General features: G+C 48.7%; 1 protein-coding gene and 1 pseudogene across 1 annotated transcript; both read left to right on the top strand.

Moving 5' to 3' along the window:
• The first annotated feature begins 2,238 nt into the window (after nt 1–2,238).
• Nucleotides 2,239–3,551, top strand: LOC123108059 (expansin-A13-like; annotated as a pseudogene).
• Nucleotides 3,552–12,958: 9,407 nt separating this feature from the next.
• On the top strand, nt 12,959–14,143 carry LOC123108058 (PRA1 family protein E). Its single transcript, XM_044529917.1, has one exon. It carries the CDS (start codon nt 13,141–13,143, stop codon nt 13,840–13,842), a length of 702 nt encoding a protein of 233 aa, XP_044385852.1. The 5' UTR covers nt 12,959–13,140; the 3' UTR covers nt 13,843–14,143.
• Nucleotides 14,144–14,490: the final 347 nt, after the last annotated feature.

Genomic DNA, 14,490 nt, shown 5'->3' with positions numbered 1-14,490 from the left:
TTTTTGCGCACCGCTTCCGGCGCGCCTATAAAGTGCGGCGCGCGCCACGCGCCTCTCCACGCCTCCTCTTCCTCTCTCTCTCTGCCACGCGCCGCTCCAGCGCCCCGCCACCGACGCGCCTCCGCCGCCCGAGCGCCCCGCCACCGCCGCGCCGCCATGCCGCCGAGGAGCGTCCGGCTACCGCGGCGTCCACCTGCGCCCCAACGGCGGCTACTACGCGGAGATACGCTCCGTCGATCTCCGGCTCGGCCTCGGCACGTACGGGACGGCGCGCGAGGCCGGCCGCGCGTACGACGCGGCGTCGTGGCGCCTAGGCCGGCCGCACGACCAGATGAACTTCCAGGATGGCTACACGCTCCAGCAAGCGCTCGACCGTGCCCCGCCGTCGCGTCTGAACACGGCACAAGACCGTGCGGAGCACGCCGAGCGGCAGCGCCGCCTCCTCGTCGCCCAGGAGGACGAGCCGGTCATGGCGGAGTGGCACCACCGCCATCCGGAGGACGTCGCCTACGAGCAGGCCTACTGGGCAAGGCGTCGCGAGGAGGACACGCGAAGGCGCCGCGAGGCGCGGTTGGACAGGCGTCGGCGCAAGGCGTTGGCGAACGCGTAGTCCGATCTCGTTGCAGCAGGTGGGTAGTCGTTCTTCACGCCGAACGATGATCGGTGGTTGGACATCTGGCTGGATACCTCGGACGACACCGCCAAGGAGGATAATGGTGATGATAGTGATGATAGCGACTTAGAGTAGTTTTTTTTATGCAATCTATCTCGTTTTTCATCGTTTGTCGTTTTTAATTATTATGCAATCTATGTTTCGGATGTAAAATACCTTTGTATAAAATCTATGCAATCTATCTATTTTTCAATGCCTACATTTAGCCTAGAATAAGCGTGTGCGCTGCTGGAGCGGCGCGCGCGCTGCATTTTAGCGCGGCTGCTGGAGCGGGCGCAGCGCACCGTGCCAAACCAGCCGATGCGTGCGCGGCATATGTATTTTTTGCGCGCGACGTGACCGGCGCCTGTTGGAGATGCTCTAACTCGGTAGTGAGTTCAAACTAAGAAAAGCTCGCGAAGAAGAGCTAGCTAAAAAATAAGATATACCAGGGAAAAGAAGTACGCTGCGACTTGCTGGAGCTGACCTTGGGCACCATGTGACGCTTGGTCAATTCTCTCGATCAAGCCCCTCTCCTTCCCAGCGCACGCAAGCAAAGCAAAGCAAAGCACGCGGCAACCTGCTAGAGTGCCAGTGCTACAACAGTTCTAAAACCCATATCTTCCACTGCGTTGCTTACGGCTGTGCCGAACTACTCCTAAATCCATATCTAGCCAAGGCAAAAAAGATTCCCTAGCAACTAGCATCCCCAAACTGCAACCACCGGATCGATCATACTATTCATATAGTATAACGCTGCTTGAGACTTTGAGAGTGCACAGGCAAGCAAGCACGGCAATGCAACATGGCTACGTGCGCCTCATCCCCGTCTTCTCTCGCATGCACCGTCCGGGTAGCTAGCTGAGCTGAGAGTGTCAAACCTCCTTTAACTCTTTGGCAATCAACACATGGAAACGTACGCGCGCCACCAGCGCAACACGTCTTGTAGACGGAAGAAGCTTTCGTCGCTTCCGGCGGACGTCTACACCACCTTTTTTGCACATCATCTCCTCCCTTCTGGGTGATAAGTGATAACAAACAAACTGAGGACGAAACTGGTCACATCTATGCAAAACTGAGGGCAGAAGTGGACACATACATGCAGAAAGAAAGAAGCTTTCATTTCTTCGGACGTACGTCTACACAACCTTTTTTGCACATCATCAGATCATCTCATCCCTTCTGGGTGATAATAACAAAACAGGGGACAGAACTGGACACATACATGCAGGGAAAGATCAAAGATCAGTTTGTTAGAATATTTCTGCATGTCGACCCGGAGGCCCGGGTTGATATGTTTTCAGCGAATTGGTTTCAGAAAGATTGGTCGCTTTTAGGTTTTAGCTAGGGATCATGCATGCATGCATGTCTCTGAAGCAAGATGGAGATGTACGAACATTGGGTGGGTACTGGAATAGGTGTGTGCCATGTCATGCATGCGCGTACGAAAGCATCTTCAAGATGTGCCACACGCGCAAGTCATGCGCATGCATGTGCATTGCATCTCTTCATGGCTACCTTCACTACCTTGTGATCGATATGGCCGGCGTGGCCTGCCTTTGTTATTTGCCAGTGCAGCCGCCTCACGTACGCTAGCGTCTGTGTGTGTGTATATATACCATATGTGTTGTAGCATCGTCTTGTTCAGCTAGCGTTCATCCATCAGAACCACATCATTCGAGCGACATATCCACAGCCACAAGTACACAAGAAACTACGTGCGGTTGTTCAGAGGAAACCGACTGGTGGTACGCCATGGCCGGAGCCTACGTGCGCACGGCGATCATGCTCGCGCTCGGCTGCGCGCTGGCCATCGCCGCGGACGCTCTGGAGCCGAGCGGGTGGGTGAGGGCGCACGCCACCTTCTACGGCGGCAGCGACGCCTCCGGCACCATGGGTACGTACCAATCTGCTCTCATGCGTGCATCTAGTTAGCTAATGGCAGATTGTGCATGATCATACATATGAACATGCAGGCGGTGCGTGCGGGTATGGGAACCTGTACGCGCAAGGGTACGGCACGCGGACGACGGCGCTGAGCACGGCGCTCTTCAGCGACGGCGGCGCGTGCGGGCAGTGCTACAAGGTGGTGTGCGACCGCAAGACGGACAAGACGTGGTGCAAGCCCGGCGTGTCCGTCACCGTCACCGCCACCAACTTCTGCCCGCCCAACTGGGACCTCCCCAGCGACAAGGGCGGCTGGTGCAACCCGCCGCGCCCCCACTTCGACATGGCGCAGCCCGCCTGGGAGAAGATCGGCGTCTACCGCGGCGGCATCATCCCCATCATCTACCAAAGGTCCGCCATCGATCAGGTTCACCAAGATCGATCATGATCACGCGTGTGTGTGCTAACCTAGCTAGCTCGTCGCTTTTGGCAGGGTGCCGTGCGTGAAGAAGGGCGGGGTGCGGTTCACCATCAGCGGCCACGACTACTTCGAGCTGGTGCTGCCGACCAACGTGGCGGCGGCCGGCTCCATCAGGGCCATGGACGTCAGGGGCTCCAAGTCCGGGCGACTGGATGGCGATGGCGCACAACTGGGGCGCCAACTGGCACTCGCTCGCCTACCTCAACGGCCAGGGGCTCTCCTTCAGGGTCACCATCACCGACGGCCAGACGCTCGTCTTCGCCGACGTTGTGCCGCCCAGCTGGAGGTTCGGCCAGACCTTCTCAAGTAACCTGCAGTTCAAGTGATCGGGAAACGTCGACGACGTACGGCGTACGAACGCGAAGATGGACTTAGACATCCAAATTACTTCATCTTCACGCCGTGGTCTAAATATTTGATATACATACAGCTTTGGTTGTGATGTGGTTGATTTACTTTTCTTGTATCGGATTGTGTGTTTGCTTAAGAAAAGTACATGCACACTTGGTTTGCATGTGTGATGTACATAAAGAGATGGATTTATCGTTTATGTCTGTGAGGATTTCAGTGAATTAAGTTTTATGACACCACTATTCATAGGCATGCATTACGTGTTAATTTTTTAACGTATTTGCCATTAGTAAGTTGCTTATTTGCAACTCACATCAGTTGATTTCCGGAGGGCATAGCCCAGAAAAAAATTATATGAGACCAGGTCTCACAGTTAGCAGGTGAGACCCACCCTGATGGATGACACGTGTCATTCACAAATCATAAATCATCTAATCTCCCTCCCTCCCCCCCCCCCCCCCCCCTCATATTTCAAGTGAAGGGTGGGGTAGATACTTTGTGATTTATGAATGTCACGTGTCATTCATCAGGAGCCGGCCGTGTCGCCCCAGCAGCAACGGTGAGCCAACAGCGACCCAGAGCAAGGAATGAAACAACGTTGCCGGTGGAGGGGAGTCTGAGGTAACTGGTTTGGGTGCGAGCGGGGAGGGGGGGAGGTGGAGAGGACGATGTGGTTAGAGGGATGGCCGGGGCAACGACATACTAGAGGAGATGGCGGCTTGGAGAGGGTGGGGGCGACGAGGTTGTCGCAACAGTGCCGTCGAGTGTGGGTGGTGTGGTAGCCGTCTCCTCCGGTGTTGAAGGATGGTATGATGAAGAAGAACTGAGGAAGACGCATGTCAAATCCAACGGCTAGAAAAATTGACCAACGCCTGCTTTCTTTTAGGGACAATTACATGCAAGCCGTTAGTTGGCGCCCACCCGTAGATTTTGCGACTAGTTTTGAGTGTGCTCAATTTTGCCCTAAAAAAATCAAACATATCGTTGTCATAGTGCCCTTTCCTCACAAAGAGAGAGGATTTTCTACCATGCATGGATCCCATGCATGCATTCACCGTTTTGTTTATTATTGTGTGAAACCACCGGCATCATTTATAATGTTTCTCTCTCGTCTAGCATACATTTATATGTTATTCTACTTACTGAGTTTCATTCAAATAAATAGATACCTATTTTTTATTAAATTAAACGTTTGATTTACATTCTGTTTGTACAATTGTGTTTTTTCTGACAAGATCAAAGACCAATATTGAATATAATTTTAGAAGAACGTGTGCAAGCCTAGCCGGCCAGTCCTATTCGGCTCAGGCCTCAGGCGCTGGTATTTCGAATGGGCCAGCCCATTTCCATACATAATCTCCACTGGTTTTGAGAAGGTTCTAGAACATCCATTGAACCAATTTTTTCTTTTACTTTTTGCTTACTCTTTATTTATTTTTCATTTTTCATTTTCTTTTCTTTCTCCTTCTTTTTTAATTTTTTGGCTATGTTTTAGTTTTAAAATTTTAATTTTAATTTTAAGTTTTCAATACTCCAACATCTTTAAAATTCATGAACATTTTGGAAATCATGTACATTTTTCAAATTGATGAACACTTCCAAAATTCGTGAACACTTTTTTAAAGCATGCACATTTCCAAATTCACAAAATGGTTTTTAATTGCGTAAATATTTTGGAACACGTGAACAATGTTTTTAAAATGCGAACAGTTTTTGAAATTTGGGAACATTTTTTGTTGACGAACCTTTTTTGAGTTCATAAATACCTTTTGAATCGGCAAACATTTTTTGATTTTTGTGAAGATTTTTTAAAATTTGAAATTCTCAAACATTTTTTTTGCAGAATGTGAACATTTTGTAGAAATACATGATTTTCTTTTAGAAATTCATGAACGTTTTCTGAAATTGTGAACATTTTTTAATAGATGAACCTTTTCTTTGAAATCACGAACAATTTTTGAATCAGTGAGCATTTACCATTTCCCAAACATTTTCAAATCATGAATGTTTTTTGAATGACGAATGTTTCAATTATTCGCAACTTTTGGAAATCCTCAATTGTTTTTGAAAATAAAATAGAAATAAGCAGAAAAAAACAAGGGCCTTCCTTCCCCGGATATGTGCCGGCCCATGAGGATGCGTGTTCATGAAAAACAAGGGGAGCGGTGCGTGCTTCACTGGTATATGGCGCGTATGTTGGCATATAGGAGATCCAACTTAGTCCTGCCAGTGTACAAATCTCCTAATCTTCTGAGGTACTAACCTTGCTAGATTTGGAGCCTCCACCGATTTGCGGGCTATGGGGTTTCTATGAGCCCAGCAGTAAGGATGTGTGCTACTGGTAGAGAGTAACACATATCTAGCCGTAATGGGTCGCCAGTTCCCTCGATTTTGAAAAGATATTGCCTGGTTTTGTGTTTTTCTTTCTTTTTCGTGTTTCCTAATTTTTATGGTTTTATTTTTTCTTTTCATTTTTACTTCTTTTTTTCATTTTTTCATGAATATTTATTAAAATACTTGATCATATTAAAAAAACCGGTCATTTTTACAACCATCAGAATTTTTTCAAATTTATGAATATTTTTAAAATTTATGAACCTTTTTTAAGTTTATGAGCATTTTAAAGTGTATAAATATTTAAATTTGTGAACCTTATTTTTAAAATTCGCAATCCACAAATATTTTTCATATTCAGGTTTTTTGTTAAATTTATGCTTATTTAATTCGCAATATTTTTAAATCCAAGAACTTTTTGAAATCTGTATAATAAACTTTTTAAAATAATAAACATGATAGCTGATTTTTTTTCTGAGCTAGCGATGGAGCGAGTGTAAAAAAAGGTTAACCGAGCCAGTGGAGCAAGGAGCCGAGCTAAGCGAGCAAGAGCTTCATTTGCCGGCTCATACGCATGTTACACTAGCAATTTCCAGTTTAAACATGGAATAAGTACTCACAAGGGACTCATACAACCACCCCCGGGTGGCACCTAAGCTGAAATGTGTAAGTACACTACAACCATATAGTGAAAAACTCCATTATCTTCTCAGAATAAATACCATCTCCAACAACAGCGAATACGATATATGAATTAATAAAAAAAACACCGCTGGAACATAACTAAAACCCAAGTCAACGTTGATAAAACCAAAATAAACCAACCGACCACAATAACCTACTATAGGGAAAAAAGTTAATCTCACAAGTTTAGGACAGTGCGGCGAAGCGCACATTAGCCTCTAGTTAAAACAGTAAGCTCAACCTAAAGGAACTTTCCCAGTGACGTCGTGAATTTAGAGCCACATGGGCCTATCCTGGTGCGGGTGGGCTAGACGGGTTGGGCAGTCATCAGCGATGCATGGCTTGTGTACGGTGTCTTCACTGAAACAACAGTCTAGCTATGTATATAGCACTTTTGTCTACCACTTGATAGATGTAACAAGGAAGAAGCTAAATTTCACCACCAAAATCAAAGAACGATTACCCATCCCAGCATAAAACAAACCAAACAAGACGGAAAAAAAATGTCCAGACGAGAAACAACAAGTCTCTCTCTCTCTCTCTCTCTGATTTCATTCTTCATATATTTCTCTTTTTACTTTATTAGTTTCTGCTATTTTATTTTTCCTATGTTTTTGGGACTTTTCCTTTTCCCTTTTTATGAATAATTCTTAACCAACATATACATATACGTACACAAACATTTTTTCCAATAAATACATAGTAATTTCTAAGAAAATACATGCAATTTTTTAAAATCTCATGAAAACTTTGTAGATTGCATTAACTTTTTCAAATCTATGAATATTTTTTAAGATGGGTGAACACATTTCTGAAAACTCATGAAGATTGTTTTTAACTACACGAACAATTTTCAAAAATGAACATTTAAAAAAATTGATGAATATTTCGTTTAAATTTTATGGACATTTCCCAAAATGTGCCATTTTAATACTTGGATACATTTTAAAATATCTGAATGTATTTAAAGTTCATGAACATAAATTTAAAACATGTGTGAATAGTTTTAAAATATCATGGACATTACCTAAAATACTTTCTAAAATAACCTAACATTTAATTATTTTATGAATAAAAGTGAAAAAAGCTCAACGCGGGAAAAGGAAAAAAGAAACAAAATCTTAGACAGCTTGTGCTATTGGATGCTCTAAACGTCCTATAGCAGCCTTTGCCCTGATGTAGGCATGGTTAGTTGCTCTGTGGTTGGCACGTCTATGAATTTCCCCTAAAACATGTGTCGTATGTAGTTAACGATGTCTTCTCCTCACGTCTAAACCCTTTCTTCAATAAAAACTAAGCATGATACCATCATAAGGATAAACACAAATCATGACATTTTTTTTCCGAAACGGAGGCAAAAGATTTGCCTCATCGATTAATTAAGAAGAAGAGAGTTGCCAGTTAATTAATGGGAAACCGGACGAAAATCAATACAAACAAACCACATGCGGACTACTCCCAAAGTCTAAAACCCCGTGATTGCACCGCCGACCCTACAGACATTGCCAACATGCAATAGACCCAAGCCCACACGCAGCTACATCGCAAAGGAATCCTCAAAAAGAACACCACGGAAGTAGACAAAAGCCCCCCCAAAAACCACAATGATAAGCTAAACCGTGAGGACGGTCCAAAAGACCAAGGAGCAACCATTAAGCAGTTGCAGACGCCTTCCCTAAGGCATCACTCTTCTTGTTTTTGCTTTTGAGAGACTTCTCCACCTTCTTGATCTTGTCTTCGTTAAACTTTCCGGTCAGGATGCACGCAACCGCCTTACCAGACCCAGGGCTAGCCGCCTCCAAGATAGAGAGCAAGTTGCAAAGCTTTTTTGCAAAGAGAACATCGGAACAAGGTGCCAACGCATCAGTCCCAACAACATCTCCACCTGGGGGCACCACTTGCCCAATGGTCACAGGCGAGTGAGTGACCGCGGCATCCAAACCTGCACACACCACAAAGTCGGTCTGGCTAGACTCCAAGGGCGGTGGTGAGGGTGTCGTGGGCACCGCCAAAGCCCCTAGCAAGCTCATCTCCTTCGGAATCGCCACCAAAAGAGGTGGAGTGGACTCCTCACATAGCACTGTCAACTCAGGCATAATTTGTAGAACTGGAGCCACATCCTCAACGATCACTTCACCTCCAACGCCAATCGACACCATAGAGCAGGGCCTAGCACGAGGAGAGAAACCTCCATAGAGGTTGACTTCCTCTCCATCTGCAGAACCAACTTGAAGCTCGGGGAGCAGAGACCCAATCGGCACAACCTGAAGTTTACCAAGAGCATCCTCCGCCCTTGCCAAGACACTCTCAACACGCACAAGACATTCGCGAAGCTCAATGCAAAGTAGCTCAGCCTGCTGCTCATGGACGAGCTGTAATGGCACATCAGCTTGGATGACGGATGCAGGCGGTGGAGCAACACATGGTTGCGGCGTAGTTTGGTCAACAGGTTGCTTCACACGGCAAAAGCGAGCAATGTGGCCGAAACGGAGGCAATTTCTGCAACGGATTGGATCCCTGCAGGAGTGTGCTCGATGACCCCGACACAGACACCGAAAACATCTATCTCTCAACCATGCCGGAGGAGGCAGCCGTGCATTCAAGGAAGGGCGATGAAAAGCCGGAGGAGGCGTCGAACGACGCCCCTTGGAGACGAGCTGCCAACCCCCCAACTCATCCCCGCGCGGAGCAGCCGCACAACAGTCGAGAACGGCAGGTGCCTCATTCCGACGAAAGCATCCACGCCAATCCCCCCAACCAGGGTGAACGGGCGGGACGACACGGTCACCTCCAGCAACGACCTGCGGCGTAGGAGCAGTGGGCGTCGCGTCCGAGGATGTCGTCGCCTTCCGTCCCCCAATGGTCGGGTCCGACCTGCGAAAAGCAAGGGCAGTCGCGGCCAGCGCAGCAGCGGTGGGTGGTGAAGCCGGAGAGTCCACAGTCCCAAGCTCGGGGGAGAGCGAGCGTGGCGGCGACAGAGACGGGATCTGATGCGCATTTTGTTGAAGCAAGGCCGGAGCCGTCGCGGTTGCCAACGACAGTCGCGTGGATGTGCGTAAGAGACTGTGGCGTGGACTCCAGTTCCAGGATGGCTGCTTCACTTGATGGAAGGCTCCTAGAGAAGCCGAACAAGGTCGAAACTTGGGGGACGACGTTTAGGGTTTAGGGTTGTGAAACAGATTCCCCCGCGAACTGACGCCGACAAACCATGACATTATGAAAATAAAGTTGCTCATAGTCTAGCTAACATTGGTCCAATAGTGCCTTACGGGTCCTGCCGTCTAATATCATTGGATATAAACAATTAATCTAATTACCCTCAATAAAAACTAAAACTAATGGTATATAAACAATTAATCTAATTATCCTCAAAAAACAATTAATCTAATTGAATGGATCGCCCAGTCTGTATTGGGCTGTCACGCTAGTAACGATTTTCCCAGACGGCAGGCACTCAGCCTTCTCATCGGCCCTCTCGTGCTTCCTCCCCCTTTCCACGCTATGGATCCGATCCGGCACGTGGCATGTCTTCCTCTGCATCCATGGATCTGCATGCAATTGCGAATCGCTGTCAAATCCGATCTGCCGAGTCGGGCACGGACGAGGAGCTCGAGGACAGTTCGGCCGCAGGCCACGGATGTTCGTTCGTTGTTTGTTGCGCTGTCAGAGGACGGAGAAGACCCACCAGTTGGGCGTCGGCCCATCCCCATCCCGATCGACGATGGCGGCTTCTCCGTGTCCGGGAGCACCCGACACCGCGTCGCGTCGACGTGTGCGACTGATCGCCGCTCTTGGGATCCCGTCGACATGCAGGGGACTCGTGAAAATGGCGTGTCTGCCTCGCTCCCACCTTCGTTAAGTACGTACCCGTGGAACTCTGCAAGTACCGGTAATTTATGATCAGTTCGTGCTTGTTCGAGGTTCCGGCGACTTGGGAACACAGGGTGGACACGGTCCCTGAGGTCAAGGCTGAGCCTCGAGCGACCAGCGCGCCACGCTTGACGGTGTCTAATTGTCTAATATCTAGTTTATTAAGGGAAATGATGCAAATCATCCTATCCGACTGATAACGACGCGTGCGTCTACGCCTTCATAGCCGTCGGATCTGATTTTAATCAGATGACCCAGAAGCGACGTATTATGTAGCCTAAATAAATTTTACAACCGGTAGTTCTTATAATTCCCCACCACAACAGCTAGTGTGTTGTGAGATCTAGATCCCGTGCTCCTCGTCAAGCCAAAGCTCCTAGGCGCTACTCCGGTCGCCGCTAGCGAACATGCCAACGAGATCTCTGATAAGCACGACTGGCGCCATCGGCAAGCACGCCAACAAGGCTGCCGACAAGCACGTTGACGAAGTTGCTGGCAAGCATGAGTAGTCGCCTCCCGTGTTCCCCCCGAACTCCCCCCTCCCCCCAAGTTGACACCTTCTCACGCTACTTCAACCGTTGTTGTCGGGGCTCGCCGCCGACAAGGCCGCTGGCAAGCACGCCGACACAGTAGGTTGTCGCCTCCCTGAGCTTCAGCCGCAACAGCTGTTCCTGCAACATTCTCTTTGTTGCATAAATTTTCTGCAACTTAACATTTGTTGCAAAAAAAATGCAAATATTTCCGCAATATCATCACTGCTGCAATTTTTTTTCGCAACACAATCTCTGCTGCAGATATTTCTGCGACACCACTTATGTTGCAGAAGTTGAGGACGACGCTCGGCGTCGGCCACTAGATTGATCCAGATACGACGGCTCACCAGGCGGCGGATTTTTTTTTCAAATGATCCGCCGACCGACACGTAGCACGTCCCCTAATTTAATCCATAGGTTTTCCACATTTTTATGCATATGCACTTCTCCTAATTTACAGATTTTTATGCATATACACTCCGACATGTTGAGCATTCTTTTTTACGTGCCCCTTTGCTGCGACTATCTAAAACGGGATTGAGGAGAAGTTTGGTATTCGGTCGAAACATTTTTTTTCTTTCATAATGCTAAACAACGGTTGTTTGACCTTCTCAATCGCAACAATGTGGTACAAAGTGTGGTTGTAGGAGTGGTCTGTTGGCATATTTGAGATTCTCGAAGTGAGACTATAAATTCAAAACCTACGATGAACCCTGTTGTGACAACCCAGAGGATTGCAGCGTACGTGGATATGAATATGATTGATTTGCATTGTTTGAAGCCAGATCATTCACCAATACATGAAGCTACAATTAATGCAGATTGAGAAAATGGACTCCAGGGCCGATTGTTTTGGTTTTGTTTGAATGTGGATGCATAAATCTTCACATCTTCATCTCGTTCGGTAGTTGGCGTGGTGGCGTAGGACCATGTAGGTAGGTGTCGTGTAGGTCGCCCCGATGCTTTCATGACATCACTACACCAAAATTTATAGAAGCACCGATTCTTCATTGCATCGCCACTCTGGAGCTGGATGAAGATTTTCACAATGAAGAAACGAAAACACTAGCAATCATTCGGCGGTTGCTAGGGCGCTTCGGCCTCGTCGTCCAAACGACGTGTGTCCTCGTGGGCCCATGGAGACGCCCCTCTCTCTCTCTCTCATCCAACCTTACCCCTCTCTTCCCTAGCCCATCTTATCTTCTCTCCTTATTCATCTCTCAATTCTTCCTCATGCCCTCTCTCAGTTCCCTCCATTGCAAAGTCAGATCATTTCCTTCTCCTATATTTTCGTTCCCATCCTCAACCATACCTCCTGCACGAGAAGCGTTGCTGCGAGAAAGGCCAACCGCCGCAACCGACCATCGATGTTGCAAAGCGGCGTCCGTGCTTCGATAACATCGGTGGTGCTCCTCTGACAAGCTTCTGCAACAAGGCTTATGTTTATGAAACATGCGTGTTGTTGCACTGGTTTGCAGCTGAGCTATGTTTCTTAAACATTTGGTGTTGTTACAATGATGTGCAAACAGGGACACGTGTTTAAAACCCATGTGATGTTGCAACGGTGGTCGCGGTTCATTTCCGCAACATGGGTATTGTTTTTAAAAAAACCCGGTTTAGAGAGATTGCAACAGGGCTCCTGTTGCAGAAGGCCGAGCTCAACATAGATCTTGTTTTAAAGGAAAAAATAAAGGTTCATGGAGAGATCGCAACAAGGCTCCTGTTGTAGAAGACGGAGCCCAACACAAATAACTTGTTATAAAGGTTGATACTCATGGCTATTCGGGGCGCCATACAACGCTGCCAAGACGGTCGGTCCTTTTAGATTATCACCCGGCCGATGCGTAGCGCTGCCCCCCAAACAATTAGCTATGAATAGGAGTTTTGTATTACTAAATCTAAAACATGAATGCTCGGCCAGAAAGTTGTGAACACACTGTACTCGTTCCACGCTAATACGCCGCAAATTAACACGTCTACTTAAATGCGATTAGGACATTCTGGCTTGTTGCATATGAGCCGTGACATGGACGTGTGTTTGTTTGTCGAAGGAGCCATTCCCAGCCGCTCGATCGGATCTGCCGACGTCCCAACCAGTCGCTCCGATACACCATTAATAAATTAGCCCGCGAATTGGCCAATTGGGTTCATAAAAATCCCCAAAAGCAAACTTTTCCCTTTGCCCTGCTCCTCCGTCCAGCCAGCCAGCCAGCCAGATCCACTCGACAAAAACCGATCGATCGATCGACCGAGGCCAGCCAGCAACAGCAATCAATCACGGCACGAGCACGATCCCCCGATCCATCCCCCCTCCCCGCCACCACCTAGGGTTCGTCCCTCCCTCCGCCATGTCCTCCTCCACGGCCTCCTGGTCGCGCTACGGCGCCGTCCCGGCCCCGCCCCCGCCGCCGCGGCCCGACGCGAACGGCGGCTTCGAGGCGGCGCCCTCCCCCTCCTCCTCCCCCGCCTCCCCGCCGGCGGCGACCGCGGCGGAGGCGGGGGTGGCCTTCTTCTCGCGCGCGGGGGCCAGCGCCGCGGCCGCCGCGGCCGTCGGCCGGCCGCGGGCCTGGCGGGAGGTGCTGGACCACACGGCCTTCTCGCGCCCGGAGACCTGCGGCGAGGCGCGCGCCCGGGCCCGCCGCAACCTCGCCTACTTCCGCGCCAACTACGCGCTCGCGGCGCTCGTCCTCGTCTTCCTCGGCCTCGTCTACCGCCCGCGCTCCATGCTCGCCTTCCTCGCCCTCTTCGTCGCCTGGCTCGCGCTCTACTTCGGCCGCGGCGGGGACGCGGGCCCGCTCGTCTGCCTCGGCCGCGACGTCGACGACCGCGTCGTGCTCGCCGTCCTCTCCGCCGCCACCGTGCTCGCCGTCGCGCTCACCCGCGCGGGGCTCAACCTGCTCGTCTCCCTCGTCCTCGCCTCCGCCCTCATCGGCGTGCACGCCGCCTTCCGCATGAACGTCTACCTCGACGAGAGGGACGCCTTCGACGGGGACGCCGCCGTCTCCTCATTCATGGGCAGCACCTACGGCTACAGCACGCTCCCGAGATGAGGCATTCGATTCGATCCAAGGGCGTTTCTTCCGATCCTCTGTTCTTCGAGGATGTAATGCTACGGAAATTTCAGTCTTCCTAGTCTGTATGAGGTGTATAGGATCTTGTTTGCTTTCCCTTTTGCGGGGAGTTTTGATTTGTTTGTAGTCAGTCCACTTGGTGTTCAAGTGAAATTCTTAAGCTGATTGTGATGATCTGAAGCTGTTTTTTCAAGGGAAATTTTGTAAGATGTTGCTCCAAGGTGTAAATCATCCCTACTACTGACTAGTGATGGAAATAAAGCTTGTGAAATTCAGTGTATCTTGCTATGTTCTTATGTACCATTTTGAATTAACTAACAGAGTAACAGGGCCAACACAGAAGATTGATTCTTGGAAAAGCTGATACATGAAAGAGATCAGCTGATAGGTAAGCTCCAGAGTTGGGTTCATATTGCTACTATGTTTTCTTCTCTTCACAACTTTGGAGAACAACAATTGTTTTCGATGATGCTAAATCCTCATTCATAAATTCTGATGTATGTCTACACTAACATAGTAACAGGTCAGCAAAGGAGATTCTTAAGGAAGTGGATACATGAAAGAGATCAAGTGACAAAGTGAGCTCAAGAGTTGGTATCATGTGACTAGTAAAAAAGGTAGAATGCT

The sequence above is a fragment of the Triticum aestivum genome, chromosome 5A (genome assembly GCF_018294505.1).
Source record: "Triticum aestivum cultivar Chinese Spring chromosome 5A, IWGSC CS RefSeq v2.1, whole genome shotgun sequence".
NCBI lineage: Eukaryota > Viridiplantae > Streptophyta > Magnoliopsida > Poales > Poaceae > Triticum > Triticum aestivum.
The sequence above is the reverse complement of the archived record's forward strand: the minus strand, read 5'-3'. Positions and strand labels throughout refer to the sequence as shown.

Coding starts and splice junctions, on each gene's coding strand:
- LOC123108058 (XM_044529917.1), top strand. CDS start 13,141: ATGTCCTCCTCCACGGCCTCCTGGTCGCGCTACGGCGCCGTCCCGGCC.